The sequence below is a fragment of the Malaclemys terrapin genome, chromosome 17 (genome assembly GCF_027887155.1).
Source record: "Malaclemys terrapin pileata isolate rMalTer1 chromosome 17, rMalTer1.hap1, whole genome shotgun sequence".
In the NCBI taxonomy this organism is placed as follows: domain Eukaryota; kingdom Metazoa; phylum Chordata; order Testudines; family Emydidae; genus Malaclemys; species Malaclemys terrapin.
Window position 1 is genome coordinate 9370492 of NC_071521.1, and position 27381 is coordinate 9397872.

General features: G+C 50.4%; 1 protein-coding gene across 1 annotated transcript; it reads right to left on the minus strand.

Annotated features, from left to right (window-relative positions):
- ADAMTS13 (ADAM metallopeptidase with thrombospondin type 1 motif 13) lies at positions 1-27103 on the minus strand. Its single transcript, XM_054007967.1, has 32 exons — positions 26912-27103; positions 26574-26640; positions 25206-25489; positions 23700-23841; positions 23011-23147; positions 22003-22086; positions 21740-21864; positions 20481-20627; positions 18706-18840; positions 18252-18402; positions 17229-17333; positions 16440-16591; positions 15747-15810; positions 14707-14833; positions 14342-14490; positions 13604-13724; positions 12768-12848; positions 12306-12487; positions 10729-10864; positions 9768-9897; positions 9500-9679; positions 8754-8943; positions 7483-7600; positions 6972-7101; positions 6674-6853; positions 6083-6262; positions 5090-5294; positions 4137-4485; positions 3242-3388; positions 1174-1350; positions 642-826; positions 1-397 (listed from the first exon to the last, which is right to left on the minus strand). The coding sequence occupies exons 1-32, from the start codon at positions 26984-26986 to the stop codon at positions 239-241; spliced, it is 4794 nt and encodes a 1597-aa protein (XP_053863942.1). The 5' UTR covers positions 26987-27103; the 3' UTR covers positions 1-238.
- Between the last annotated feature and the right edge of the window lie 278 nt (positions 27104-27381).

Consider the following 27381-nt stretch of genomic DNA (forward strand, 5'->3'; position numbering starts at 1 on the left):
TAATATTTGACAGCTATATAATGCCTTTCACTTGAGCATCTCCACATGCGTTACAAATATTAACTGAGCAGCCCTGTGAAGTAGACAGGTATTGTTATTCCAATTAAACAGAAGGGGAAACTGAGGTGGAGAGGTTAAATGACTTGCCCAATGTCAAACGGTGAATCAGTGGCAGAGCAGGGAGTCCTGACTCTAATTGATCCACTGCTTCCCTGGCTGGGGTGTCCCTTGTTTCCATTTATCTGGGCTTTCTGACCCAGTACTCTGCTCGGAAACTGACACGATCTTCTGTAAAGCCTTCATTAAATTCAATTTCAGCCTGGCTCCCCGTCGATTCCCAGAAGAACAGCTGTTTCCCACGAAACACTGTTGTCTTCATGGCATTCACATCGCGTATCTGAACAAAGAAAGGAATGAATCACAATCACACAGCAGTCTGCCTCTTTCAAGCAAGAGCATTGTTTGTGCTATGCCAGGACGCCTCAGAGAAGCGCATCACATTACACTGGTGTAACTGAGATCAGAATTGGCTCTATATGATTTCCAATGTGCTTTGAAGCTCGAACGTAGAAGCAAACTTCTCAGGGCCTGTGGGGGGAAAAGCGTGAGCTAGAGGTGCCCCGCCCCAGCTGATGTCTCACCGAGATGTAATTGGAGTGTGTTTGGTTGTTTTCAGTCCCCAGGTCCATGTAGAGGGCATGGATGGCTATGCGATACCGTGGAGCCACGTTGATAAAGGTCCGACATGCCACTTGTCGTTTTGGGTCCGGCAACTGTCCGGGATTCACTATTTCACCCCAGGGACCAAACAGCTGCACATCACAGTCTGGGATGGGGAAGCGGGGTAGGAGAGAAAGCAATTTGGAACACTGTTTGGTACGTCCATACAAAAGAAAGCACACCCAGAAAGTTCCCCGGTGCACTCTAGAAGGGGATCTCAAAGCACATGCAATCTTGCAGGGACTCAGCTACAATATAGAAGGGCAGCCAATGGAGACGACTGTACCCAACATTCAATATTCTGCCTTCAGCTGAGAGGCCTCCCTGGTGAAGGAGCAACATCTCTGGGCCCTTTGGTCTCCATGGGCAGCCATGAACTGCACAGTGAAACTCAGTGGGCCTTGCTTTCCCTGCCCCGGCCCTAAAGCCACAGTGAAGAGTTCAGCAAAATACCTTGATAATATTTTTTTGCAGCTGCTTTGCTGTTGTACTGAAGAACAACACCATTCCCTGGCAGCAGGAGGCGCTGTCTCACCATCAATGTGTTGGTCCTGGAGTTTACAGATGACACCATCAGCTTCTTACAGCCTGTCCGCCACATCGTCCGTCCAGAAAACAGCACGATCTCCCCTGAAATAAAATGAAATAGTGATAAAGGACCCTTTTACCGCAAAGGACTTTACAGAGAACGTCTCAAAGGTTAACATCCGTGAAAAAGCAAAAACAACCAGCGTCGAGGCAATGATCGCAGGAAGGGTGGTCAATGAAAACGCATCCCTTAACCAGCGTCTCACTTTCTGCGGCATAAAAGGTGATAACTTTGAAGACACAGCCAAGGACAGACGTGAATGGATAGCAACTGTCAATCAAAGATGTAAACCCTTTGAGGACGACAGATGCAAAAAACGGACTGGAAAAAGGGCCAAGCGTCATGCCAAGTCCTCAGCAAGAGCCTGCACATTCCCATGTGACATCTGTTTGCAATCTTGCGCCTCATATACACCTCCATGAGAACACACACGCTGTCGTGACGGCACAGTCGGATACAACAGACAGGCGTATACTTTACAGCTCTAAGAAATTGCTTTAGAGACTAAGGTAATGATCACTTCACCCATCAATTAAATGCAGCACCTCTGGCATGGAACACAGCAGCTGTTTAACAGCACACAACAGCGCTATGTAACAGTTCAAGAAAAGAAGTGGAGAAGAATCAGGTATCTAAATGAAACCACAAGGATATTTTAAGGAGCAAGATTATAATTGGGCACACTGGAATCTGGCAAGGAGGCTGTCGCTAATACCTTGCTAAAAAGGTGCCGTGAACTCTTTAATGACCACCAGTGGCCAGGACCTTGATTTCATGTCTCATCTCAAAGATGGAGTCACATCACCAAGGGCTGTGCTCCATCATGGCCCTGCGGTCATTTCTACATTAACACTAATACACGACGCACTTTATTAAGATAGTTAAAAACATTTAAGTAGCACCACAAGTTATCCGGGGCTTTACAAATATAAATATGACGTGGTCTCTGCCCTGAACATTTGTGTAACGCAAGATAAACAAGAACAAAGAGATCAATTCAGGATGGGAGGATTCTTGATCAGGAGAAGAAAACTTAAAAACAGAAGCAGATGTTTAGTGGGTAAATGACTCGTTGCCAAACCTGGTAATTCACTGTCTAAGACACTGCTTGTAAAGTATGTAAGACTGTTCTACATAAGAGCTATTGGGTTGGACTTAAACATTTCTATATATCTGTGTGCTTTATTCTGAAAAACTTTTATAGTATTTCCCAGTAGGTAGTTATCTGGAATGACAGAATATTTGATGTGTTCTGGTTCCAGGCAGTAAATGAACTGCACTTGGGAGCATAAGACCCATGATTCAATGAGAAGCCCCAGGTGGAACTTACACTTCTATCATGAGAAGCTCAGAATACACATCCGTCCTTCGTTTTTAAGGCTGAAAGGGGCTGTTATGATCATCTGGTCTGACTTCCTGTGTCAGACAGGCCATGGAATTCCAACCCATATTTCTTACATCTAGCCCTTAGTTGGTCAATGTCAGCCATGAAAGTGATTTGATTTATTTTATTAGCCTGCACAGACCCCATCATTGCAGCATCTGGGCCCATCACACATGAAAAGCATCACTTTATAACAGACCAAAATGGGAAGTAATTTTCACTCCCACTCTACCCCACCATGCACATACCTATCACCAGTCAAGGAAGAAATCAGAAAAAATTGGGAAAGAAAAGGCAATGGCTTAATTTAGTCCCACCTGGTAAAGACTTGACCGAAAAGATAAACCTTGCGTAGTGTTTCAGGGGCTAATGCACTTGGGCTGGTCCATAGCTGGAGACCCTCTACTGAGAACACCCTGGTGCCTGTCCCCAACAATGGACGTGCAGGACTCCCAGCAAACGTGTACATAGAAGTATCAAGGAGGAGGCAGACGCAGGGTTCTGGAAGTCCCCTGCCAGGAATGAGCTCTGCTGGCTCTGAAACGTACCTGCACTGCAGTTTAGGGAGCTCTCCAGCACCTGGACTGTTACCACTTCCCCCAAGGGGCGTCCGATGGAAACCGTGCAGTCACTGACCTGCAGGCCGGTCATGTTGATGACCCCGGTGGAGTTGAGGAAGAGCCTCCCACAGACACCTGCGCAATAAAACCAAAAGCACAGACACCGCGGATGAGTACGTGCAGCAGGAGGAACATACGCCCACTGACACCGCTCCCTATACATCGTGGCATGTGCACCGTACTGTCTGCAAGCTCCTTGGAGCAGAGACTGCGATCACTGCTCCTGAACACGTGCCAACAGTGTGCTTGACCTCTGTACAAGACACACAGCCCTGAGGTGCTTGCAGTTCAAAGAATGCAGGAGGCCCTGGGAAGAGAGCTGTTGCTCGTAACTCCCTTCTGATGGGTGGCCCATGACGCCTGGAAGGCGTGACCCACAGCAAGACTTTCAGTGAATCCGCTCCGACTTTTCAGTCTGCAGCAAACCTGAATCAAGGTGCGTACTGGGGGCTTCTGGCTTGTGCTATGAATGTTCCATGCAGCTCCTAGCGAGATGCTCTTCACAGCAAAGCAGAACAGGTGAACTCTGAGCAGAACTTGCCCGTCACTAGCCATACCAATGTGCTGTACCCGCTTGGGGCTTTCACCCTCCTGAGCTGAGAGGGAGCTGCCCTGGACCTGAGCTTGCAGTGGGCCGGAACTAGGCTCTGCAATGAATTTCATTTGATTTTCAATGATCATGAGACTGGAATCTGAAGTCTTGACCCAGACAAATTTCCTACTGCAGTGCTCCCTGCCAGAGTACTGCCTAAGTGCGGGAGGATCTCAGACTCCTGGCTGGAGTACTGGCTAAGGACATCACCCTATGTAATCACCACCTAACTGTACACTTCATCAGTGTCCTCCTCCCCCGCTGAAAGCTCCTCGGGGCGTTTGGGTGAAGGAGCCAGCACCCTGGTTGGAAGACGATCCAGGGCTTTGTATTCCGGCCTCTCGGGATAAATGGTGGCTGCTGTCGTTATCGGGTTCGTAGCTGAAGTTGGTATCTGGTGTTCTGTTCCCGAGGACCCATCCACCGCAGGCTGCTCAGGACAGGGGCTGGCAGAGCAGCCACGCACCGTGATAGGCTTGGGGGAGCGCATGCAGAAGACGGGGTTCACGTGCTCGTGGGTTTTCGGATTGAGGCAGAAATCCTGCCGCATCTGAATGCCGTTCCCACACGACGCTGAGCACTGCAGCGGAAGAAACCCAGAGGCCTTTATAAATCCACAGTCAGGGTTCTATGCAGGGGGAAGGAGGTTCAATGGCTAAAGTGCACATCAGGGAGTAGGGAGACCTGGGTTATAATCTCAGCTGTTCCACTGATATTGGCCAATGCATTTAACCTTTACGTCCTTGAGTTTCCCCAGCTGTGAAATGGAGATTAAAGTGCTGAGCCACCTTACCGAAGGACCCTGAGACCCACAGATGTATCAATACTCGTGCACAATAGTGATTAGGTGGGTGTCTGACAGGGGAAGGGTTTGACCAAAGTTCAGAAAAGATTTGCATGGAGCACATTGCCCCAAAACATGCAACAGCAATTTTTAAACAGCAGCCAAAGACCAGAAGTCTAGCAACATGGGGGCTGCACAGATACCCTGCTCAGGGAGGGAGAGAGGAAGGCAAGATGGATGACATCCCTAGGAACAGTTTGGTATTTTGATGGATGCTAACACCATGCAGTGTGCGAGAGAGGAGTTATTTCTCCTATAACGGTAGTCCTGGCATTTGCTATGAACCCAGAGGGCTGCACAGCTCCTGCACCTAGCGCTGCATTAGAAGGGTAGCAGGTACCTCTGTCCATTCGCTGAAACCCCACTCATAGGAGCACATTCTGATGAAACAGGGGATGCTGGGGAGGGGTTTCTCGGCCTCCGGACACGAACTCTCTTCCAGCTCGGTCTCTAGGCCTTGGCGGAGCTGGACACAGGTAATCAATTGTGTGGCTAGGCCGAGCCCACAAGAGGAGGAACACGAACCAGTCGCTGCTACTTTCCATCTGATCCAAGGGGAAGGAGAAAATTCAGTGAGGACTGATTCCCCTCCTCCCACCAGCCCCTGCTAAAAAGCACACCCTGAGACTTCCTCATCTTCCCACTTTCCCAGTCATCCATAGACTCCCTTCCTCAGCCACATGCACACTGCAGCCTGGGATCATCCCAACTGACTGTGGCTCCAATCCACATCTGGAACAGAGCCCGGCCCTGTGGCGAGGTTAGAATATCTGGGGATGGTGTAGAAGTGGGTCCTCTGAAAGCTGTAGAGCAGCATCTTCGGGTTTTGCCGAAACCCCATGAGCTCAATATTTGCATGGGTGTTCACAGCACCTGCATCACAAGCCCTTTCCCCACTCCCCTCAGGGAGACATGTACAGGCTGAAATGAGTCAAGACCTGGTCTTCTTGTGATATTTCCACCCCCCTGGAACGGACCTATCCTGAACAGACCAACTCTTGTGTTATTTCAGCCCAGTAAACAGCCTCCTGCAGCATCAAAAACAAAGACCGATACTAGAAGCCACACACCCTCCTCGCCAGCCTGTGCTGAACATGCTTCCACTACCACCCTGCGGTGCATCTCCGGCCTGAAGTTACGGGGTCAGTGACTGGGCAGTGAGCACCCTTCCTCTAGAGCACAGAAGCACTTTGTCTCCAGCTTCTAGAGAGTGACAATCCAGAGATCCCCTCTGTGACCTGGCTCCCCGACCACACTGGGTTGAGTCCATGGCACTTTTAAAGACGCACTCTCCCCTGGCACACGCGGTCTTGGTGAGTGTGATTACAATGACCTTGGAGGGCATGGCTCCAGATTACACAGCTCCTGCTCCTCTGGGCGAGGCAAACCATGACACTGTGCATCTGCTACAATCTCTTCCACCTTGTCCCCGGTCTCCCTCGCACAGTACAGGACCCTGCGCAGCACACCTCCTCCGCAGCTAGCACTGCACGAGTCCATTTTGTAATGCCACCTGGGAACAACGCAGCCATCAATGAGCGACTCCAACCCTCAGCGAGCCATCCCCCGGCCATCAGTGAACTAAGGTGGATTTGGGGTCCAACCTCCAGAGAACTAGATCCAAAGATTTTCTTAATGGGCTTATTTGGGAGATTTGCCTGCAGAGGCTGTCAGCCCTATTTAAGGCTACAGCTGATTGTCCTTTAGTTCACATGGTAGATGCCTGGGATACTGGAATGTCTAAGCACAATTTAGGTGGTAACTGTGGTGTCCACTTTTACAACCCCAGATTTGTTACAACGGGGCCCCTCCCCGCTCCGAGGTAGTGAAGTATCCGGGGTATTGGGCTAAGGTTTCCCACGGCACATAAGCATGCAAGGGCTTCACTCAGTTATACCCAGGCCCTAAAGCAACTAGCAGTTACCTTGCTGGGCATGGATCAGTGCCGCACTCCTTGGTGCTGTCTGGCCTGGGCATCCTACCACATTTGGAATGAGGAAGAGGACGGGTTGTATTTCCTTCTTGTCTTACACAGCGAAGAGAGAGTGGTATTCTCCCTCCTCCACAGCTCACTGGGCATGCAGCCAGCTCCTTCACCTCCCAACTGGGCGGGGACAAGAATGGAGAGAACATCTGTACCAGGACCCACACAACACTTCCCTGGCGGGAAACAGCTGACCCCATCCCTGGAGGCTGACAGTGAAAAGAGACCTGTCTCGTACCTTGGAGGGCACAGCATGGGGTTGCAGCTTTCCAGCCTGCTCGCTGGCTTTGGCACTTGATTACAATCTTTCTCTTGGGTTTCTTCTTTGGTCTCGAAAGCCACACATACATAACGAAGCTGGGCCACACCTAGACGGGAAGGGGAGACAGTCTGATAGCATGGCATGGATGCGAGTGTTGAAACAAGATCATTTCTGATAGCAGCAGCCTCACACTGGAGCTCAGTGCTGTTTACAGATCAAGCAAGCTCTGCCCAAGCTCCCAGAACCTTCTATTAGTACCAGCCTACTCTGGATTCAAACCAGGAACGTTACAGGGGAAGGCTCTGCATCCTCGCTCCAAGCCCCAAGCCATGCACCCCTAACTCTTCCAGACTCTGTGTACTTGTGAGCACAGCCACACACGCACCCCACTCCTCAGTGGTGAAAGGTTAATTGCACGAATGCACGAGGCAGCCGAGCTCATCCCCAGAACAAAGAATGTTTCTGTGCAGCGTCACAAGCATCTCACCTCCGCCACAGGTCACGGTGCATTCACCAACGAGAGGGCTCCAGACATGCACCGAGTGATTTTCCTTCTGGATACTCCCAAATGGCACCAGCTCTTCCCATGAGGGCGAATTGTCCTGCTTCCAACAGAGCAGCAAAAAACAAGTGACTGGCAGCTGCTGCTCGCCCAGGGCCTGAGTCAAGCCCATTGGAACCAAGGGAGTCTTTTCATTCGTGTCAGAGGGCTCTGGACCATGCCCACAGCACCTGTGATCTCTCTCACAGACACTTCCCCATGCTTCCGCTGGAGCAGGGGCAGTTTCCAAACTGGTATGCAAAGCTGGACCCCCAGGACTCCCCCTCAGTGATGCAAGCTGTGCATCTAAGCCCCCACAAGAATCTCCCTCTGTGACTGAAGAGAGACAGATTTGAGCATTTTCCTTTTAACTATTTTAGTGGGACACTGGCCTGTAGATTTTAGTGCTGGCGAAAGGCGCCCGAAAAGCCCTGGAGGCCAACCCCGTGTTTATCCCACACAGTGGTAGCAGCACAGCACGCTCAAGAGACGTTTCCCTCACAGGGCCCCACCAATAAGCCTGAGCCGTGTGGAGAGAGAGCCCCTCCAGACTTCATGGCCAGTAAGTCTCTGGCCCCTTGGCTGAGACTGCCTACATGGGCACCTCTTGGTTCCCACTGTGCGGGTGGGTTTCTGACATGGACACACATTGTCTCCAGATCGCTGACCTACCTTAGATAGTCATCGCTTTCAGTCACACCTCACCCAGGCTGGCTTAGAACCAGTGACCTGCAGGGGACAGTCTCTACACCCCATTAACAATCCCCAGAGCCAATCAACTCCCCCTCCATCTTCCAGTTTCATTCTGCAGTCTGTTTGCGAAGGCCAGGCTCCCTCTGACAGACGGCCCCACGGGTTTCTTTACTGGAGGTGATTTCATGAGGGGATGGCTCTCTGTGATAGATGCGAAAGCATTTCCACCTCTGCTTTGCTTGGAGCAATATGGCTGCGTGGGAAGGAAAGCGGGTGGGATGATGCCCAAGGGGGTTTAGCCGGCCCCTCCCAGAATTAAATCACCCCCACCAAAGCCTGATGAACCCAGCAGGGTTCTAAGGTGAGCAAGGCTCCTGCAGCGACTACATGGGACTCTGGACTAATGAGCTGTCCTCTGTGCGTAACACCCTCTCAACCTCCAGCAAGAAAATGGTGCTTCCCAGCCTGGGATCCTCCACAGGCCAGTGTGTGAGGTTCCCCATTAGCCAGGCCAGCGTACTCACTGTGTTCCAGCCTAGAGGACAGATGTTAACCACACATGGCACGAAAGCGAGAGGTTTTTCTTCCGCCGGGCACAGGCTGTCGTCTACTGTGGTCTCCAGTCCATCAAGAATCTGGACACAGGTCACGTTCTGCTGGGTGACTCCAACCCCACAGATGGCAGAGCATTTGCCCGGCTCAGATTCCTTCCATCTACATGGGAAATAATAGCACCACTCAAGGGTCTCAAAGCACTTTATAAACATGAATCAGCTGACCCTCACACCACCTTCAGTAGGTAGGGATTACTACTCCCATTTCACATATGGGGAAACCGAGTCACAGAGGGGTGACGTGATATGTTCAAGAGGTCGCACAGCAAGTAGTGGCTGAGCTGATTAAAGAACCCAGGCGTTCTGGCTCCCAGTCCCCTACTCCAGCCTAGACAACACTTAGACCTTCTCCCGATTAAGAGCCGTGCCGCTGGGGAGAACACTTGGTCTCTGTGATTGGAAAGGAAGGGCAAACATCCCCTCATGGCTGAGTCCCCACACTCCCAGCCTGAGGAGCTGTTGCCCCCGCAGGAGTCACTGTGAAGGGCATAGGAACAGAAATGGATACGTGGCCCGGGCAGGAACAAGGAGCCCGCAGGAATGAAGAACATGCAATAACCCACCCTGACCACGGGACTGTCACACAAAACAAGGGGAGAAAGAGTCAATGATTTATTCCCCCCCACACACACACATTCAGGAGGCCTCTGAATTACCTTATGGGACACGGCTCAGTGCTGCATGCCTTGGTGGAGGCAGGTTTGGGAGCATCCGTGCATTTGGAATCGGGAAGAGTCAGGATCAAGCCCCCTTCTTTCTTCATACAGCGAACCAGCCGCTCCATCGCTCCACCCCCACATGTGGCACTGCAGGGGCCGAAGTCCCCCGCCACCCAGCTGTGAAAGGACAAGAGCCAGCTATGCCCATCTCTAGTGATAAGAGACTTTAGCTTAGTGGTGGAAAAGGCCGTTCAGGAATACTCACCTTTGTGGGCATGGTGCCATGGCACAGGGCTCCTGCCTGGAAGGGGGCTGTGGAGTTTCCAAGCACTGCTGATCATCTGTTATTTCATTCCTGGTCTGGTCAAAGCAGGAGTGATCGACCAGTAGCACCCCTGGGAATGAAAGTTCAGTAAAATATTAGAACCGCCATTGCTGAGGTCCCCAGCTGAAAAAGGGAAAGGAAATTCGAGGCTGACTTACGGGCTGGTCTTTGCTCTTACAGAAAGAAACTGTGAGCTCCCTTTGTCCAATGAGACAGAAGTGAATCCCCAAATGTGTCAGAGAAAGAACAAATATGGGAATTCAGCCCTTATATAAACTTTTAAAACTCTATTTCTTGAAAGATTTTAAAGAAACTTTTTCGCGATCAAGAGGAAGGTTCTAAAAGATAAGCTGTTGAACTGTTAGCCCAGTTCCAAAACAGAAATAAAAAAAGTTTTGGGCAAAAAAATTCATCCAGTTCTAGATCAGACATTAGGTAATAATTTGGTTTCAGTGTTAAGACACTTCACTAGCTCTAAATCATAGACTTGATGGACTTTGACCAAATTCTTTAGCTGGGGTTTATAACCAAATGCACAGCCACCTTCTTAGAATCCTCTTTGGCGTTTATAAGGATTGGTTATATTGAGTATTCATTTGAGGATTTAATTCCAATCCATTGTTGAATCTAGCTTGTTGATTTGATCATGATTTGAGAGCTGTATTGCTTTATTCTTAGTTTAATTTAATATTAGTAATAACAGCTTAGATCTGGCCACTTTTTAAAATTTCAGTTTATTTAATAAGTTTTAATAAAATGTAGGAAACCGATACCGAGCGTATTTCTTTCAATAAGCAAAGAGAGTCCAGAAGGTTTGAGGACTTAGGTGGATAGCCGCCAGTCAACCTCCAAGCCTGAGCAGCTTCCCCCAATTAACCATTGGTTCTCACATCTGCCTCACCTTCCCCACAGCTCACCGAGCAGGTCCTGAACTGAGGAATCCACACATGTGTCTGTTTCTCCTTTGGTATAAAGTAGCTGAAGGTGATGTCTGGGTTGGTGACATCTCCATATTCTTTCCCATACTTCCTATAAACCTGGGAAGGAGAAGAGTGTAGAAATCTAGAGCTTAACCCAGGTCAGTATGGTGTTGCGTATCCAGATCAAGTCAGAGGAATGTGTCTGAGCACATGGATAGCAAAGATGGAACCTGGGTGCAAGATCTGGATGTGAATTCCAAACACTCCAGTAGCTGGGGTTTCTTTTCATACCCACCTCTAATAAACACCTGGTTGTACCAATGCCAATGGAATTTCTGTCAGCCAATCAGCATGCTGGAGAGTTTATTAGTACTCCCTAATAAAAGTTTTTAAACTCAGCATTCTAAAAATGGTTCAGAGTTAGGACATAAGGCCTTAAAAGAACTTCTCAACCAATCAGGTACCACTAATAGAATCGCGGCAGTGCTGGTTTCTCATTGGCCACAAGTACAGTCTCTGGTCCAATTGTGACACTTCCTTTCTATATGGTACAGGCAATCAACTCTTGCTGCCCTACTCAGAAGTCCCTTACACACAAAATAGCATCATCTGTATTAAATTCCTTCCCGCATCTTTGACTGTTCCCTGTTTAATTCCAGAATTTATAAATTAACTGAAACATAGTGTCTGCAGCCTCTTCGTTATCCTGATTATCACTTCTCATTATACTCTCTAATTAATGTAGTGCTCGTGAAAGGTGCTGGGTCAAAAGCCCTGGAGTGTGACAATCTCTGTCCCAGCACAGGCAGGGACAATGCAATCTTTTCTCCCACTGCTGCTCCCCACCAGCACTCGCCCCCAACTCAGAGGGTCTGCCTCTGATGGCAGTAGAGTCTCTGTGGCCAGTTCAGCCCTCTTGCCTCTACTGAGACAGGCAAGTAGAGCAAGCTGTAGTGGGGGGACTTACGCTGTGAACACCCATCCATTGGGCACTGAATAGACACTATGAAGCCAATGTTCTTTGTAAACATTTCAAGTTAACACTGGCTCTATGTATCACTTCCAATCATTCAAACTCAGATTAAGTCTGCCATAAAAACCAAAACCCAAATCTGAATTCACGTCCTGATAGGGACATCCCTCTTCTGGGTGGCTTTGCCTCAGCATGTGTGTGTCTGCTACTGGAGCATGAACCTCGGTAATGAACGATGGGAACTGCTTAATTAGAGAAACAGCCTTGTAATTCCACCAGGTTTGTTCCTGGGAAGGGAACCGACCTCTTGCATCACAAGGGAGATTTGCTGCCAGGATTCCGCTGTTTTCTCCTTTCTTCCCCCATCCAGCCTTCACCTAAGTCTACAGAAAACGCACAGGGAACATGTGCTCAACCATTTCCAAGGATAAGGAAACCATCACCAGCATGGAGCTCAATTTCTGCTGCTGTGGGAGAATCAGCAAAGCCTCAACCACCATCAGACTCTGCCTTGTAGGTCTTAGCCCTGAGCCACGCAGCCCCAAGCCAGTTCTGGCTATCCTCCTTCCAGCCCTACCGAGCTACCTGTATCTCAATGTCCTCTTGGGTTGGCCCATCGACATGGACTTCCTCCAGGCTTGGCAGGTTGTCCTCGGTGAGAAACACCCTGTATTTGATCTGGTTGTCCTCTATTACCGACGGATAGGTGGTGTTCAAGGAGATTCTCTCCCTCCCGGCCACCACATACCGACCTTGGACCTTCACAGCTAGAGAAGCATCAATGGTAGTCAGGGCAGAGGGGTATTGTGTGTTCACAGAATCAACTAGAGACAATGGCTTCCTTCTATGCATCCACTAGTGACCTCTCCAGTCTATTTTAAACCTCCCAAGCAATGGAGCTTCCCCCGCTTCTCTACAGAGAGTACCCCACAAGTGATCAGGTTGCACTGCTAGGACCCTTCCCCCAGTCTGCCTTTTCTCGAGACTGCCTGCGTGTTTGGGGGCACAGGAACCAAACTGGCCCAGTAGCCTTCCCATTATACTCACCCAAATGTGTGAAGAGGGGTTTGCGATTGGCAACGTAGACGAGGGTGGTCTTGTGAGGCAGGGCTAGAAACGTAACATACTCTGGGAAACGAACACAGAGAAGACGCGGTCACATTCACTTTTGCACCTTCTGTAAGGAGTGGGGGGATTTGTAATTACAGTCCTTGCCCTCACAGTGCACCTTCCGAGGATCTCAAAGCACTTTACAGACAGTAATTAACCCTCTAAACTCCCCTGCACGGAAGGTATTATATCGCTATACTACGGAAGGACAGGCGGAGGCACAGAGAACTAAATTCCCCCCGGTGTCACTCCACTGACTTCAGAGTCACCCCTGGGACGAATAGAGCCAGGAGAGCTTAACTGAATCAGTGGCAGACCTGGGAAGATGGCCTCAGCGTCCTCCGCTCTCGCTGCCAAAGCCCTCCGCTCACTTTCAATTTTTAAAACTACCCTCCAGAGAAGTCTACGTGAGGGTGACGGCAGGGGCTAGCTCAGGCAGATCAACGTTTTACGGCTCAGGCAACCCCCCTGTTTTACAGAACTCGGCTAGGCTGAGCTCGTCCCCGCAGGCCAGAGTTCAGGATCCCTGCCCGTGGCAACAAGGGAAGCCACACTGCAAATGGCTCAGCGGGGAATCTCAGGCTGCATGAGCATTAATCTCATCAGTCTCCATCTCTGACAGCCTCCACCAGCATATTCCACACCAAACCGAAACAAGCAAAACCACATCCAAGAAGCGGCATGGGCACAGAACAGAGCTCGGCATCTGCTTTGGGGGCATCCGGCAACTGAGATAGACCCTGATGTGGAGAGCGGGGCTGTGGCTTGCAGACCTTTGGCTTTTCCTTCTGCGTAAGAGCCGCTCACTCTGGTGCACGAGGCGTTGTCTCCCCCGCACACCCTGCAGGAGTCCAGCACCATCCCAGAGTCCATCCTGCCGTCACAGCCGAACACCTGAGCAAAGGGTAGAGCCACAAGACCGGCTTAAAATGGCATTTCCTGTGTTACATTCTTTAAGCTACCTTTCTCTTTGTAACCCCAGTGAGCACGGATACACACGGGCAGAGGAAGCAAGCGCAGATGGTGGTTACACCGTGGCTTTTAGAGTCAGGATTCTTAAATTCTATTCCTCATTTTGCCAGTGACCCCATTGTATGACTCTAGGCAAACCTCTCCTGCAGGAGAGTTAGTTCTGTCCAGGTCTGCCCACTTACCTTAACAACATATATAGCTATGCAAGCTGAATTGATAACAAGGTTATTTCAGTCGCACGCATCAAGGTATAAACTGATTGCTGCACTGGTCAGGAAGGAATTACACACACATGTACAGTACTGTATAATCAGCAGGGTGGACTGGCTGGGGAGGGTTGGTATTGGATGCACAAGCGGGATGCCCAATTAGTTAGTCCAAAAGTCCAAACAGCCACAACAAATCCTGATCTTATAGAAGAGCTCGCCTCAAAAGTTTGGGTCGCAGTTTGCTTGTTCCTCAAGGAGGTGGCTCCTTTGAGACCATGTCTGAAGCTTGGCCCGGATCCACCATCCACTTGCGGGGAGGAAAATCCTTACCCTGCAGCTGCCCATCACGCACAGATCGAAAGCCGCTTCAGCTCTGCCATTGTTCTGCTCACACCTGGTTCCATCGGTGAAACTGACCCCACGGCTCACCATGAAATTCTTCTTCTCTGCCTTGCACATGTGTTTGCACAGGGTATCCCCTGGGGTGACAGACATGGGGAGAAAGGCAGAGTTACTCAAGCAAAAAGGCACAAGAGAGTCAATTGCACTATGGGAAGAAGGCAAAAGGAATTGTCAGGAAAGGCTATAACCACCAGTAAAGCTGCCATTTGATTTGCCATTAAGATCAGGACTCTAGGCTGCACTGGGGGTTCTCTGTCCCAAAGGAACCACTGTCTCTCTCTCTCCCTCTTTACCTTTGGCATAAGCAGCAGCCGACGTCCACTTATAAAAAGACGGGACTTCTGGAATGAGATACAGCGGCTTTACATTTGTCGCAGCACACTGGTCAGCCATAAACTCCAACTGGGAGGTCAAACAGGCCTATGGAAGAGGAAGATTATTTAATGCAAGGAAAGTGAAATGCAATATAATACGAGCAGAATCCCAGGAACCACTTCACCCACTACCTAAATGCAGCCACCTCTGGGGTGAAAAGCAGCAGCTGACAAATAGAAAAATAGCAAATGAAGAAGACTATCCCATTGAAGTGAAGTTGCAGGAGAATTTGGGGAGGAGGAGATGGTCTAGGAATGGGAGATAGATGGTTTGCAGATGATGTTATCTTTCCTACTTATTCAAAATAAATGCCTGGGGAAAATGTGAACAATACAAGCATGGACCCTGTTGAGCACAGTCCCGCACAGAAAGGACTCGGGGTAAGTACACTGCAGCTAGAGGGGTAATCTTCAGCTCGGGTGGATAGACTCACACCAGATTTGATTGAGCTATCGCGCTAAAAGCTGCAGTGTTGCCATGGCGACACAGGCACTGGGACAGGCTGCCCGCCCAAGTACAATCCCGTCCAAGACCCTAGGTCAGTACTCAAGTGGCTAGCGCATGCTGTCACCCGCACCATCATGGCCACTTGCATGCTAGGTCAACCAAAGCCAGCGGCTGTCCATCTACCTGGGCTGGGAATTACCCCTCCCTCGGAGTGCCTGGCCGGCTCTCTGAGGGGTCCCAGATAAGATGCTTTATTAAAGATTGATGGGGCTGGTCCGTTGTTAGTCAGTAATTGGCCTCAGCGGCAGTGGAACAAATACCTGTCTTGTCACACAGATGGAGACTACACGCCCAACGCTTGGTTTCCTTCCCAGGGAAATCAATTGTTTCAACTCTCAAAGCTGTGGCCCTGGATGGTACAGTTTTTAAAGGGTTCAAAGTGGCATATAAACTGACAGTGCATTGCTTGGCCATGCGGGTGATGCCTGCGGAGCTAGAGAAGGCAGCCTACCTGCGTATTGCACATCTCAGCCTGGAGGTCTGCTCCCCTGCACTCCTGACCCCCGAAAGCAGGCCTGAAAACAACAGACATGTGGGTCCGCAGGCAGCCAGGCGGGAGGCTGGAAGAGCTGCCCCACAGTGAGGAAACAGAGGATCCTGATCATCCAAATACACAGGATCTGGGACTGCCCTGCAGCAGCAAGATCTGGCTCGTGGACAGCCACACCGAGCCGGCTAATGAAACTACAGCTACACGGGTCAGTGATGCAGCCAATCAATGGAGCGACGGGGGGCATGGATCAGCATTCATGTCGCACTCCCAGGCCGGGGAAGCTAATGACCCAACCAGCAGACCAAATTCAGTGATGAATCCTGGTCATGTGCCACCCGAGGCGCGTTGCGCATATGCTAAGAGAAGAATGGAGCGACACAGGGATCAAGGCACTGAAAAGACTCATCCGGACAATGACACGCCTGGGCAGGGGAAAGGCAACGAGACCTGAGACTGACACACACGGTCAGTAGAGACACAAGGAACTTGTTACACTGGCAAAAGCTGTGTACAGCGCAGGCCGCCAGCCCACGTTTAAATGAACTCGAACGTGTGAAACAAGCGAAAGCACGGCCACTTTGGGCCTGCAAACAGCCGGAGGGCCCTGCGAGCACCTCCAATGGCACTGCTGGGAAAGAGGAAAGTCTTTACCTGGGGTTGTTACAGAGTCGTCTTCTCGTTACAACTCCTCCTCCACAGCTGCGGGAGCAAGCGGTGAGGGGGCTCCAGCTGGACCACTGCCCATGCACCACTGCCACAGGGTTCAGCTCTTCCAGAGAGCTACAGCGTCCCTTGGAGCACCACTGCAACCCAGAACACCACCGAGATCAGCAACGGCAGTGCCACAACTAATACTGCAGGGAGCTGGGGGGAGAGAGGGGGAGGCTCTGCCCCTTCGGCTGGGAGAAATGCAACTGGAAGGGTCCAGTATCTTGTGTCTCAGTCACTCCCCTGCCTGGGAGGGGAGGGAAATTGGACCCCAAATCGCGAGGGGAGGAGCTGAGCGAGGCATCTTCTCCTGCAGCTCTACCTCCCGGGGGGGACAAACAGTGAAAACATCCTATGCCGATAGCATATTTGATAACGGGCTCTTCAGTCCAGCAGACAGAGGGATAACCCAGTCCAACGGCTGGAAGGTGACACCAGACAAATTCAGACGGGAAAAAAGGTGCAAATTTTTAACAATGAGGTTAATTAACCCTTGGAGCAATTTACCAAGGGTGGTGGTGGATTCTCCATCACTCTTCAGACTTAGCTCTCTACATAGGAAAGCTCATTCGTCCCATTGTACCAGCCATCCACTATGCCCTGTAGCCACCCACTCCGTCACCCAACCATCCAATGTGTCCTACAGTCATCCACTGCACCGCCCTGCCCCCCATGTGCCCGGCAGCCACCCACTCCCACCTCCAATCTTCACAGTGCCTGGAGACCCTTTACCTTATTGATCCCACACTCGGTCCCATCCAGAAGGGGAACAAGAAGGCGTGTACAGCTGGTCTGGTCAGCCCGATGGGTGTGGCAAGAGAGAACTCTGCACATGTCCTGGGAGGGCAGGGAAGCCAGGCTGTTCATTGCGTGCCCGAGGCTGTTGTGCCAGTCACTCAACCTGAGCTCCCGTCCCATCTCACCAACGTAGGATCCCCACGCCTCCCAGCCAGAACACTGCAGACCACGGTAGATGGCTTCCCTAGGCCGGGCCATGGCTGTGTGTGTGCTCGGCACTCACAGGATACCGGGGAGCAGCAGGAAGACAAGCATGCCTTACCCACACCCACCCAGCCGCTTCCAGCACCCGCTCTCTCCCTCCAAATCCCAAGGGCCTAGGCAATTTCCTGAGCGTCTCCATTTCGAGTGGAAAGAGGTGAGGCCCATGCGGCATGTGGCAGGCATGGTAGGCGCTTCCAAGTACTGGCACTGCCAATCGTTATGGCACAGGACGAGGGCTGGTCGCTGCGGCGGAGGTTTGCAGCCGGATTAGTGTTTCCTTGTTAACGAGACGCATTACCAATGCTGCGCATGGCCTGCAAACAGCAGGGAGCCACACAGTCTTGTACAAGGGAGGGGCCAAAGGGGATCCGGAGAGCAAAGAGATGGAGTAGAACAAGAGAGGGAAGAGGGAGAGCTCCTCACCACACGGCGTCTCTCTCCCTGTGTGTTTGTACAGCACCTAGCGCAGCATGGCCCTGACCAGGTCAGGCTCTGTGGGCACTATTGCAATGCAAATGTTAAATCAGAATGAAGAGACTTGAGTGGAAGAGAGAGAGGAGGGGCAGAAAAAGGGGCAAGTGATCCAAATTCTTTTTAAGTCTGCTCTCTGCCGAGAGCCCCACAGATGAACATTGCCCCCCCTCAATGCCAGCCCACCACCCGGCTGCGCCACCACGCCCGTCCCAGCTGCAGTACTTTGGGGGTGGCCGTTACCAGCCAGAAGCCCGAGGGGATGGAAAGTATTGTACCTACAATGTCATTCCTGGCAAAGGTGCACGCCGTGGCTGCGCTCCCAAAGGCTATTTTACACTGCTCGTCTGCGCCGTAATATAAGCCAGGCTTCCACCCGGGGATGCTGCCCTCCAGGTCCGGCAGGTCGTTCAAGCAGCTTGCTTGGCCTGTCCTGGGAAAGCCACAAGAGACATCACTTTCCCGCACACAGCCAGCAAGGACACGCACATACGCTAACACAGGCGCAAGGCCTTCAGTCTGGGAGTTCGTTATTGGTGTCCCGGGAAACGTGAGCATTGGGCTAGGCTCAGAGAGGTCTGCTCTCTTCACCACTTGTTCATTCCGAAAATCAACCAACCCCCCGAGGAGTTACAGTGCCTCATTCTCCGAGAGTTCCCCACCTCGTTCCTTGCCTTTCTCCTCCCCCCCAGCGCAGACATGCCGAAGAGCATGGAGAACAGCTGGTTCCTTCTACCTGAGAAAGGCAAGGAACTGCTCTCTGCTGCATTCCGACCAGACCAGGTCCACGCTGTTGCGGCTGCCTTCGGAGCCCATGACGTTGCCACTCCCACTGCACCGGTTTCCTTCGCCGTCATGATGGAGTCCAAAACTGCCACAAGAGATAAAGGGGCGGGAGGCGTTATCGATAATCTCCAGCTGATCTCCTGGTGTTATATTGCAGGAACGGAGCGCAGTTTCAACCCCCGGCTGGGAGGCACCACTCCTGCGTTCTATTCCGGGAGCGCGTGAGTGATCTTGGCTAAGTCACTTCCCTCCTCTGTGCCTTAGTGTCTCCCTTTGTAAAAGGGGGTCAATAGTATTTCCCTGCTACGTGGCAGTGGCGTAAGGTGTAATTCACCGTTCATAAAGTGCTCTCAGACCCTCAGCCCAATGTGGAGAGATGCAACGGGAGGGAAGTGCAAAGTGTTAATTAATATTGAAGTTTCCACTGCGTTTTGTTCTAATTCCATCTCCCTCCCTTTCTCCCTAGCGCGCTGCGCTTTCTCCTGAAGAACGCTAGTGCTTACTGGGTATTACTGACATTACATTAGTGCCTCTACGCCCCAGTCAGGATCAGGGCCCCCTTGTGCTTGGCACTGTCCATACACCTAGGAAAAGATGGTCTCTGTGCTGAAGAGTTTACACAGGCTAAGAGGGACGAAGGATTGGGGAAAGGGCGATGAAGAGGCACCATTGTACCTGAGGCTGATGGAAATGTTTGGCTGTGAATGACATGGCTCAAGCAAAATAACGGGCCAAATTCTCCACTGGCGTAAACGAGCACAGGCCGGCTGAGGTCACCAGAGCTGCACAAATTCACACCAGACAAGAATTTGGAGCAGGGATTATAAATCTCAGCCTCTGTTCTGTTGTGTTTTTCTACGTTGCCAGTCTTCCCCTCGTTATCCTCGACCCGCCCATAGGTAACTCGCTGCACGGAGTTCTCGTCACCACGCCCCGCCATGCCACCGGAAGTCCCCACCATTCTCTGGACCAAGACCCCACCACATCGATTAGCAAAGGTGACCTGTGCCCTCTGAGGGGCTGGAATCCAGCTGGTGGCACACGGAGCCGAGCACGGAGGACGTCCATGCAGAAGAGGATCGGCTCTGTGCACAGTGCTGAGTACCTCCTGAGGCGATGAGTGCCCTCAGCTCCCAGTGAAGACGATGGGAGTTAAGGGAGCTCAGAACCTTGCAGGATTGGGCCCCTCATTCCCATTCCTTCTCTCCAGAGTTGGGTTTCAAGCAACCTGAGCAAGGCTGTCCTTAGGCATACGCAGCATACCTGGCTGCGTAGGGCACCCGAAAATTTTGCGCCAGTGCGGCGCATTCTGCATGAGGGAGAGGGCACGGGGGTCTCTGCAGGGAACTGTGACTCTCCGCCACCGTGAGGAGGGCTGGGCGGCTTGGTATCCTTTGCTGCCTCGTCCTCCCACCCCGGGCTGTGAGCCCGGGCTGCCACAGTGTCTGCTGCATACGAAGCTTGGTGTGTGTCAGCAATGGGGGGGGGTCTTCTGGGGGTCCACAGGTGGGGGTGATGGCTGTGCCCCAAGTTGGGCATAGGGGCACCAGTTTAATAATACTGTGTCGGGCCCCATAAATCCTAAGGATGGACCTGAACCTGAGGGAACCCCAGCACCGCCCGAGGTGACTTGCTCGCTCCCTGAACTCAGCTTGCAAACAGGGGCCGATTTTCTCTGAGTGAAAGGGCTGACACTTCGTGACGCTCTGGGTCTTGCCCTCTGACCTGTGCCCGATCTCATGGGCGATGGTGACTCCCAAGTCGAAGCCAGTGTCCTCGGTGATAACGCAGCTCCAGGAGGAGGAGCAGGCTCCCCCGAGCTGGGTGACTCCACGCAGCTGCTTGTTTCCATCGGGTAACTCCAGGTCAAACCTCAGAGAAGGGTGAGACCGGTGGGGGGGAAACGGGAGAGCAGATCCATTAGGATTAAAAACCCAAGCCGTGAACATTGTCCATTGAAAATGTCTTTAGCCTCTCCCAGCTCAACCTCACCCGGTATTTACCTCCCCTTTTCACTTTGATACGTCCACCTCCCTGGGGCTGAGATGCTCAATGAAGGCTTCACTGAGGCCTTGGCTACACTGGGGCTGTACAGCACTGCAACTTGCTGCGCTCGGGTGTGAAAACGCCCCTCCCCCGAGCGCAGTGAGTGCAGTGCCGTAAAGCGCCAGTGTAATCAGCGCCTGCAGCACTGCACGCTCGCTCACAGCACTGCAAGCTACTCCCCTCGGAGAGGTGGAGTACATACAGCACTGCGAGAGAGAGACTACACTTGCACTTCACAGCGCTGCCGCCAAGTGTAGCCAAGGCCTTAGGACCTGCTCAGGAACCACTCTACCCGGCGCGTGTTGATTAGATATAACCCTGTCTGCAGGAGACAGATACAAGAATCCCCTCTGTGCAGAGAAGAGCAACTAAACAAGGACATTACATTCAATGGGAGTTTGTCAGGTGTCATTAGCTACGGTCAATTGAGAATAATGTGAGCCTGGGAGCCAAGCAAATGTGTGAGTCAGAGGAAATCTCTGTAGCTGGGGAATTTCTCTATAACAACCACTGGGTTTCTACCTCTTCTAGACTTTTCTGCCCTCACATGAGCCTCCCGTGATCATACAAACATTGCTGGGGTCGCAGGCTTACGTTGGAATTGTGCTGAGTCCGCCACAGCCGGGCTGGGATATTCCCGTTAACACTGAAGCTGAGGAAGTGGAATTGTTCAGCATTCAGCCCCATCTGTGCTCTGGGAGCTGGTGGGTGCGGACATGCAGAATACCTGCCCCTTCCAGACCAGGGGAACAACTGGCATGAGGGCTTTCTACACCACAGCAAGCCACCCGCAAGGAGAATTGTAAGGCCCCTCTCCAAAGGCTGCACATTTTCCTCCCATCCCAGCTGAGCACGTCCAGCAGTTGCTGCGGTTCGCCTGACTCTGCCAGCCTGACCTTACGTCTCTAATCTCCCCTCAGTCAGGGGAGTTCTGTTACCTGGTCACATACAGGACAAGGTCGGCGTGCAGGGGATCTGAGTCACTCTGGGGATTGACCTTCTTGCTCCACTCACAGACACTGACCAGCGAGGAGGTGATGTTCGTGGTGATGTTCATACCCACCTAAAGAGAAGGCACATCTTCATATGCCTCCCCTTTAGTGGCCCTGTCACAGGCTGGCTAGCCCTCTGAGGGGAGCTAGGCTCAGCCTCACCTGTGACAGACCCTTCTAAGGGTTGTGAACAACCCCCCATGTTCTACCTCTGGTTCTGTCAGGACCATCATTCTCATCAGGTGAACCCTGAGCTGAGCTCCCAGAGAGGCATCTCGCAGCAGCTCGGCACCCTGTAAAAAGGAAAACCAGGAGCCAGAAGGAGATTCATAATGATGTGACTCCTGTCTGTGCCCTGCACTGACACTGAGGCTTCCCTACACATACCGAGGATCTTCCACCGTCCCAGCGGATGCACTGCCAAGGTGACACACCGGGTCATTAGAATGGACAGTTATAAAACCTGCAGCTCACCGGGGAAAGAAACAGGCAGATGCATGAAATGCGCCCGTTACAAACAGAACCAGGATTCATCTGAGAACTAAACTCAGTGGAAGCCACCAAGTCTGTCCACTAATGTGCACTAGATGTAACTAACAGGATTAAAAGCCTTCTGGAGAGAGAGAACCAGGGATTTCACAGGGTGTGGAAATGAATGTCAAGACCCCTCCGAGTCCCCCAGCCCCTGCCATCCTCATGAACACACAGTGATACGTTCCTGCCTGGAGCAAGGTGGGCAGCGCTGAAGAAATGAATAATAGAATGTTAAAAGCCATACAGTGAAATGATAGATCAACTCAAATACAGCCCAATCCAACACCCACTGAAATCAATGGGCGTTGAAGGATAAACTCCTAATGCTGGAGCCAGCACCCAAACAGCTACTAAGGAAACGAAGGGACACATTTTCCAATTGGGGCTTTCAAGCTGCACTCCCCGCGTTTGTGAATGCCCTCCTTTATGCTTGCAGCTTCCTGGATGAGGGTACAATGGCCCAGGCAAAGCAGGTGGCTGCACACTGAAGTGGCTGCTTTGCACCCCAGTCCAGTATTCTGTACGTCCCCAGGGGAGGGGCGCTCCCACTCACTTCTGTGGAGGCCCTTCCAGAACATTTGGCTAGGAGCTTAGCCAGACGCCCCCCCCCAGAGGTCCCTTCCAACACAAGCTACCATAGGCTCAGGAAATGTGGCACTGAAACCAAACAGAAAGCCACTCACGATGTTCAGGTTGGTAAGGATGTACCTCTCGGTGTCCTCTTTGTGGAACTGATAAACATCAGGGCCCACTACCACCAGCAGCTCCAGGTGCATGACTCTCCCCTCTGCCCTTTTCCAGAGACGAGGAGATTTTCTTTCTACAACGTGAGGGAATACAAGGGACATTAGGATGGAAGCCCCATAGGTCCATCCCAGTCTATTGAACACTTATGAGCAATACATTGCTTCCTCCAGACACTTAGCTAATTCCCATCTGCCCTGATTTCTAGTAGCTGCTGCTGCCTCCCTTGGTAATTTATCATGCACAAGATATCCCACCTACATACCCTGAGTCCTGACTCATCCTCAGCTGAAGTTCATATCTCTTTGCTCTTGTGTTTGGCAGTAACTGGTGAGTGACAAGGCCATGCCTATCCGACCAAGATAAATCCTGAGTCCTTACTGAGGCTATATGTTGTTTTAGCAATGGTGAAAGCAGACGGGAGAGTGATAGACTGCAGCTCGGCCTCTTCTCCAAGGCACAGACAGTGCTCCTGGACTACACAGTCTCAATGAGAGCACCATTTACACGTTGTGACGGCAATAAGTCCTGCCCTCGCCGTCACTCAGGCAACCCCACTGACTGCAGGCAAAAAGAGAGGGCAGAATTGGGCCAGGGGCTCCTCTGTTGGCCCCGAGACATCCAATACCTCCTATCGTCCTTGTCCCTCTCCCTGCCGCTCTGAAGATGATGTGGGGTCTGGGGAGGCTGGGGTCTTCCAGCACATTCAGGTGTTTGCTTCTCACAGGCCTGATGTGAATCTTTTCCTCGATCATGATGACGGCCCCTTGCTAAAGAAAGCAAAATCCCACCCCTACGTTATTCCAGAGGCATTCACCACCAAGAGAAAGTCACAGGCCACCTCTCCTCCCGCTCTCCCCTTTACTGCCAAGATTTCCCAAATGGGTGCTGCACCCAGGCAAGACTGAACATGTTTAGCACATCAGGATGCAAAACCAAAGGCTTCCTGTTTGTTTGTGATTGGTAGGATCCTACTAGGATCTAGGAGGGAGTGTGGTCTAGTGGTTAGAGCAAGGGACTGGGTTTTAGGCTTCTTATATTCAGTTCCTGACTCCACCACGAACTTGCTGTGTAACACCGGGTGAGTCATTATCCTCGCAGCTTTCTCGTCTATAAAACGGGGTTACTATTACCTTCCTCAGGGCAGTGTGACGCTTGGTTCATTAATGTTATAAAGCACTTTCAGGTCCTCATAGGAAAGGATACTAAATCAACGCTAAGTATGATTATTGCCGTGGAGTACCTCACACATCATCGGGATCTCCCGTTAGCAGAAGGATTTGGATGAACACCAAACTGTCAGGTTACCAAAAGCTCTGAAAAATTAAGCAACTGGAGGCTCAGTGAGGCAGCATTGGGGTGACCAAAAATAAGTGTTTCAAGACCTTCCTCCCTTTGAGCAGGTGTGGGGGGAGCGGCTTATTTCTTTCTTTGCCTGTTTCTACATTTTCTCATGGCAGAATTGTGATCCCATATACTGTACTGAACTGCAAACCCTTCAGAGCAATGACACTGACTTTTCTGGACTCTCTGAAATGCCTTCACAGTGCTATCTAACTAGGAGAGATGGTCCCGAGCCACAGTACCAGATCAGAAACCCTTCAAACTCTGGAGGAAATTTGGATTTGAATTTCTCAGCTCAACCTCACTTCTGTAAAACTGATCTGAACCCCCTGAGACCTTGAAGGAAGTTTGGACCCAGCTCCAAACTTTTGGGCTTTGGACCCAACACCGTCAGTTAGTCACCAATAAATCAAAAGTAAATCCCCTTATGTTTTCGAGAGGGCAGGGCATTTTCTTCCATTCCAAGCTCAGGGTGAAACTCATCTCTAGGCAGAGGGGCCAGCACCAGGCCAATGCACCATATAAGTTCCACTTCCACCCCAAGCATTCTTCACAACACCTTCAAGGTCAAAGTGGAACTTTTATGGAGTGCGTAGTCCTCACACTGGTTCTCTGCACAGGAATGAATTTCGCTCTAACCCCTTATTTCTGATCTGACACTTTGCTTTCTAGGCACCTGGGTCTTCACGCTGAGACAACTGGCCAAGTGCACATGGCAAAACATCGTTGGTCATTAGGGGTTGTAAATGCAGCCGATGTTTTGATTTCAAAGTCTATCCTGCATACTCACCAGCTGCCCTTCGCAGTAAGTGACTCTACATTCAGCCCCTGGAGGGTGCAGTAGTTGTCCACCGGCAACGCAGGTGCCTGGGAATTGCTTTAGTAAACTAACGGAGGAGTTCAGCTTTCGATCGCTCACGAAGGAAGAGGAAAGAAAGACGTGGTCCTCTAGGAATTCAAAGGCGTAGAGTTCTCCCCAGGCCCTAAGGGAGCAGCGTTGAACTTGACAAGATTTTGGTTCAACTTGGTCCTCTTCACAGGGACAAGCTGGCTGAGCAATAACAAATTCTGGTACTGGAAGAAATACCAGAAATTACTAGGATTAGAGACATGCTTAACAGTAATAATAACGATGCATGGGAAAATAAATACAATTATCTGCTTCCGTGAAAAACAATACTCTCCAAAGAGCCTTTTCCCTTTAATTATGTCAAGAACCCTGATCCTCTGTGTTGTTATCAACCCCGAAACTGATGATATATCACCTTGCAGCTAAAGCACAGAACTGGTGATCAGGAGGTCCAGGTTCTCCTATTAGCACTGAAACTGACTTGCTATGTGAACGTGGTCAAGACTTGTAACCTCTCTGTGCCCCCATTTCCCCACTTGTATATGGGGATAACAATTTACTTGACAAAGAGGTAAGATATTTTGAGTTCATCAGATGTAAAGCATTATAGAAGTGAAAATTATTATTGCTAGGTACTGTACAAACATGTAAGTACACAATGTCCCTGCCCTGAGAATCTCACCTACATCTAAACAGTATCTTAATCCTGAATTATTATTGTCGGAGAAAAACACAGTTCTCACTCTTTTGTTTGGGTACAGATCCGTAGCAGCTGCTAGTGCTTCTGTGGGCATTGCCATCCTGGATGAGCCCCCAAATTGTCAGAGAAATAAAGCATCTGACTTGCTGTATCCAAACAAAAAGTGAGAACTGTGTTTTTCTCCGACATTATCAATCTAAAAGTATTATTATATTTTCTTGAAATGTTTACAAAAAACACTTACATAAAATCATCATTATAGTCTATACTCTTGTACCCAGCAGATCTGGATCTGTTCCAGGGTTATTTAGAATCTTTCCTTCTATGAATTGTGCACTAAAACAATAACAATATGCAGAAGGGGAAGTGAAACAGAAAAGTGCTAAAAGAATTACTGGATCAGATTTCCAAATAACAGACCCAATTCTGCAAACATTTACACACTTGAACCAAACTACTAAAGTCAATCACAAGCATAAGTGTTTACAGGTCAGATCAGGGCTAATGTCAATAAAAGTGTGTGCTTACCAATATCAACTATACAGTATCAGAAAGAAATTTACAAACATGACACATTACAAAATTCAGAAGGAAGAAGACTTGCATACCATCCAGGACTGCACTGGTGCCAAAATAAGAGAAAACGTCTTCTGCATCCAACGCCTTGAGAAATTTCTGCAAAAAGAAAAACAGCAGCTTTACAGTTTCAAAGCAAAAACAAATGGAAATAAAACTTTATTCAGCACCACCCACCCTGCGCAGAACTTCAGCAATTTAACTATTATTCATTTTCATTTTGATGTCTTTAGTACAGAATGATCACCCAGAGGAGATGGTTGTACTTTCTTGATTAGCGGGGCTTGATACATTTTGGTTTTAACGCACATTGTCCTATTTCCATAGAGAGGGGGGGAAAGCATTCTTGCAATCTGGAAGTCAGACTTACCTCTTGGAAAGCTGCTGGCCAGCAGAAACCCAGAGGAATCACCGCAAAAGCTAGGAAAATTGAATGGATGGTCATGTTGAAGGAACTGCTACTGACACACAACAGCAAAGGCTGGCCTGGGGTGATTAAAATGTTTAGCCCAAGGCATCACATGGAGCGGAAGTGAAGAATACATAGTTTAAACAAATAAAAGAGTTGATCCACTGCAGAGAGGGGCAGCTGAGGGGGAAATCAGTTGCTGCAGGAGTTTTTACAAGAACAGCTGTGGAGAGAAAGCTTTTGCGCAATATTTGCAATTTTGTTACAGCCAAAGGGCACTGCAAGAGTAGAAACTTTGGGCCAGTTTTAACAGCCAAGTAAACAACAAGTAAAGAAGCAATTTGCAGGGGAGGAGAAACAGATCTAGAGTGTCAAAGAAACAAGATGATTTCCCAGCTCCTGAGGGAACAATCTGGCAGTGCCTATCCAGG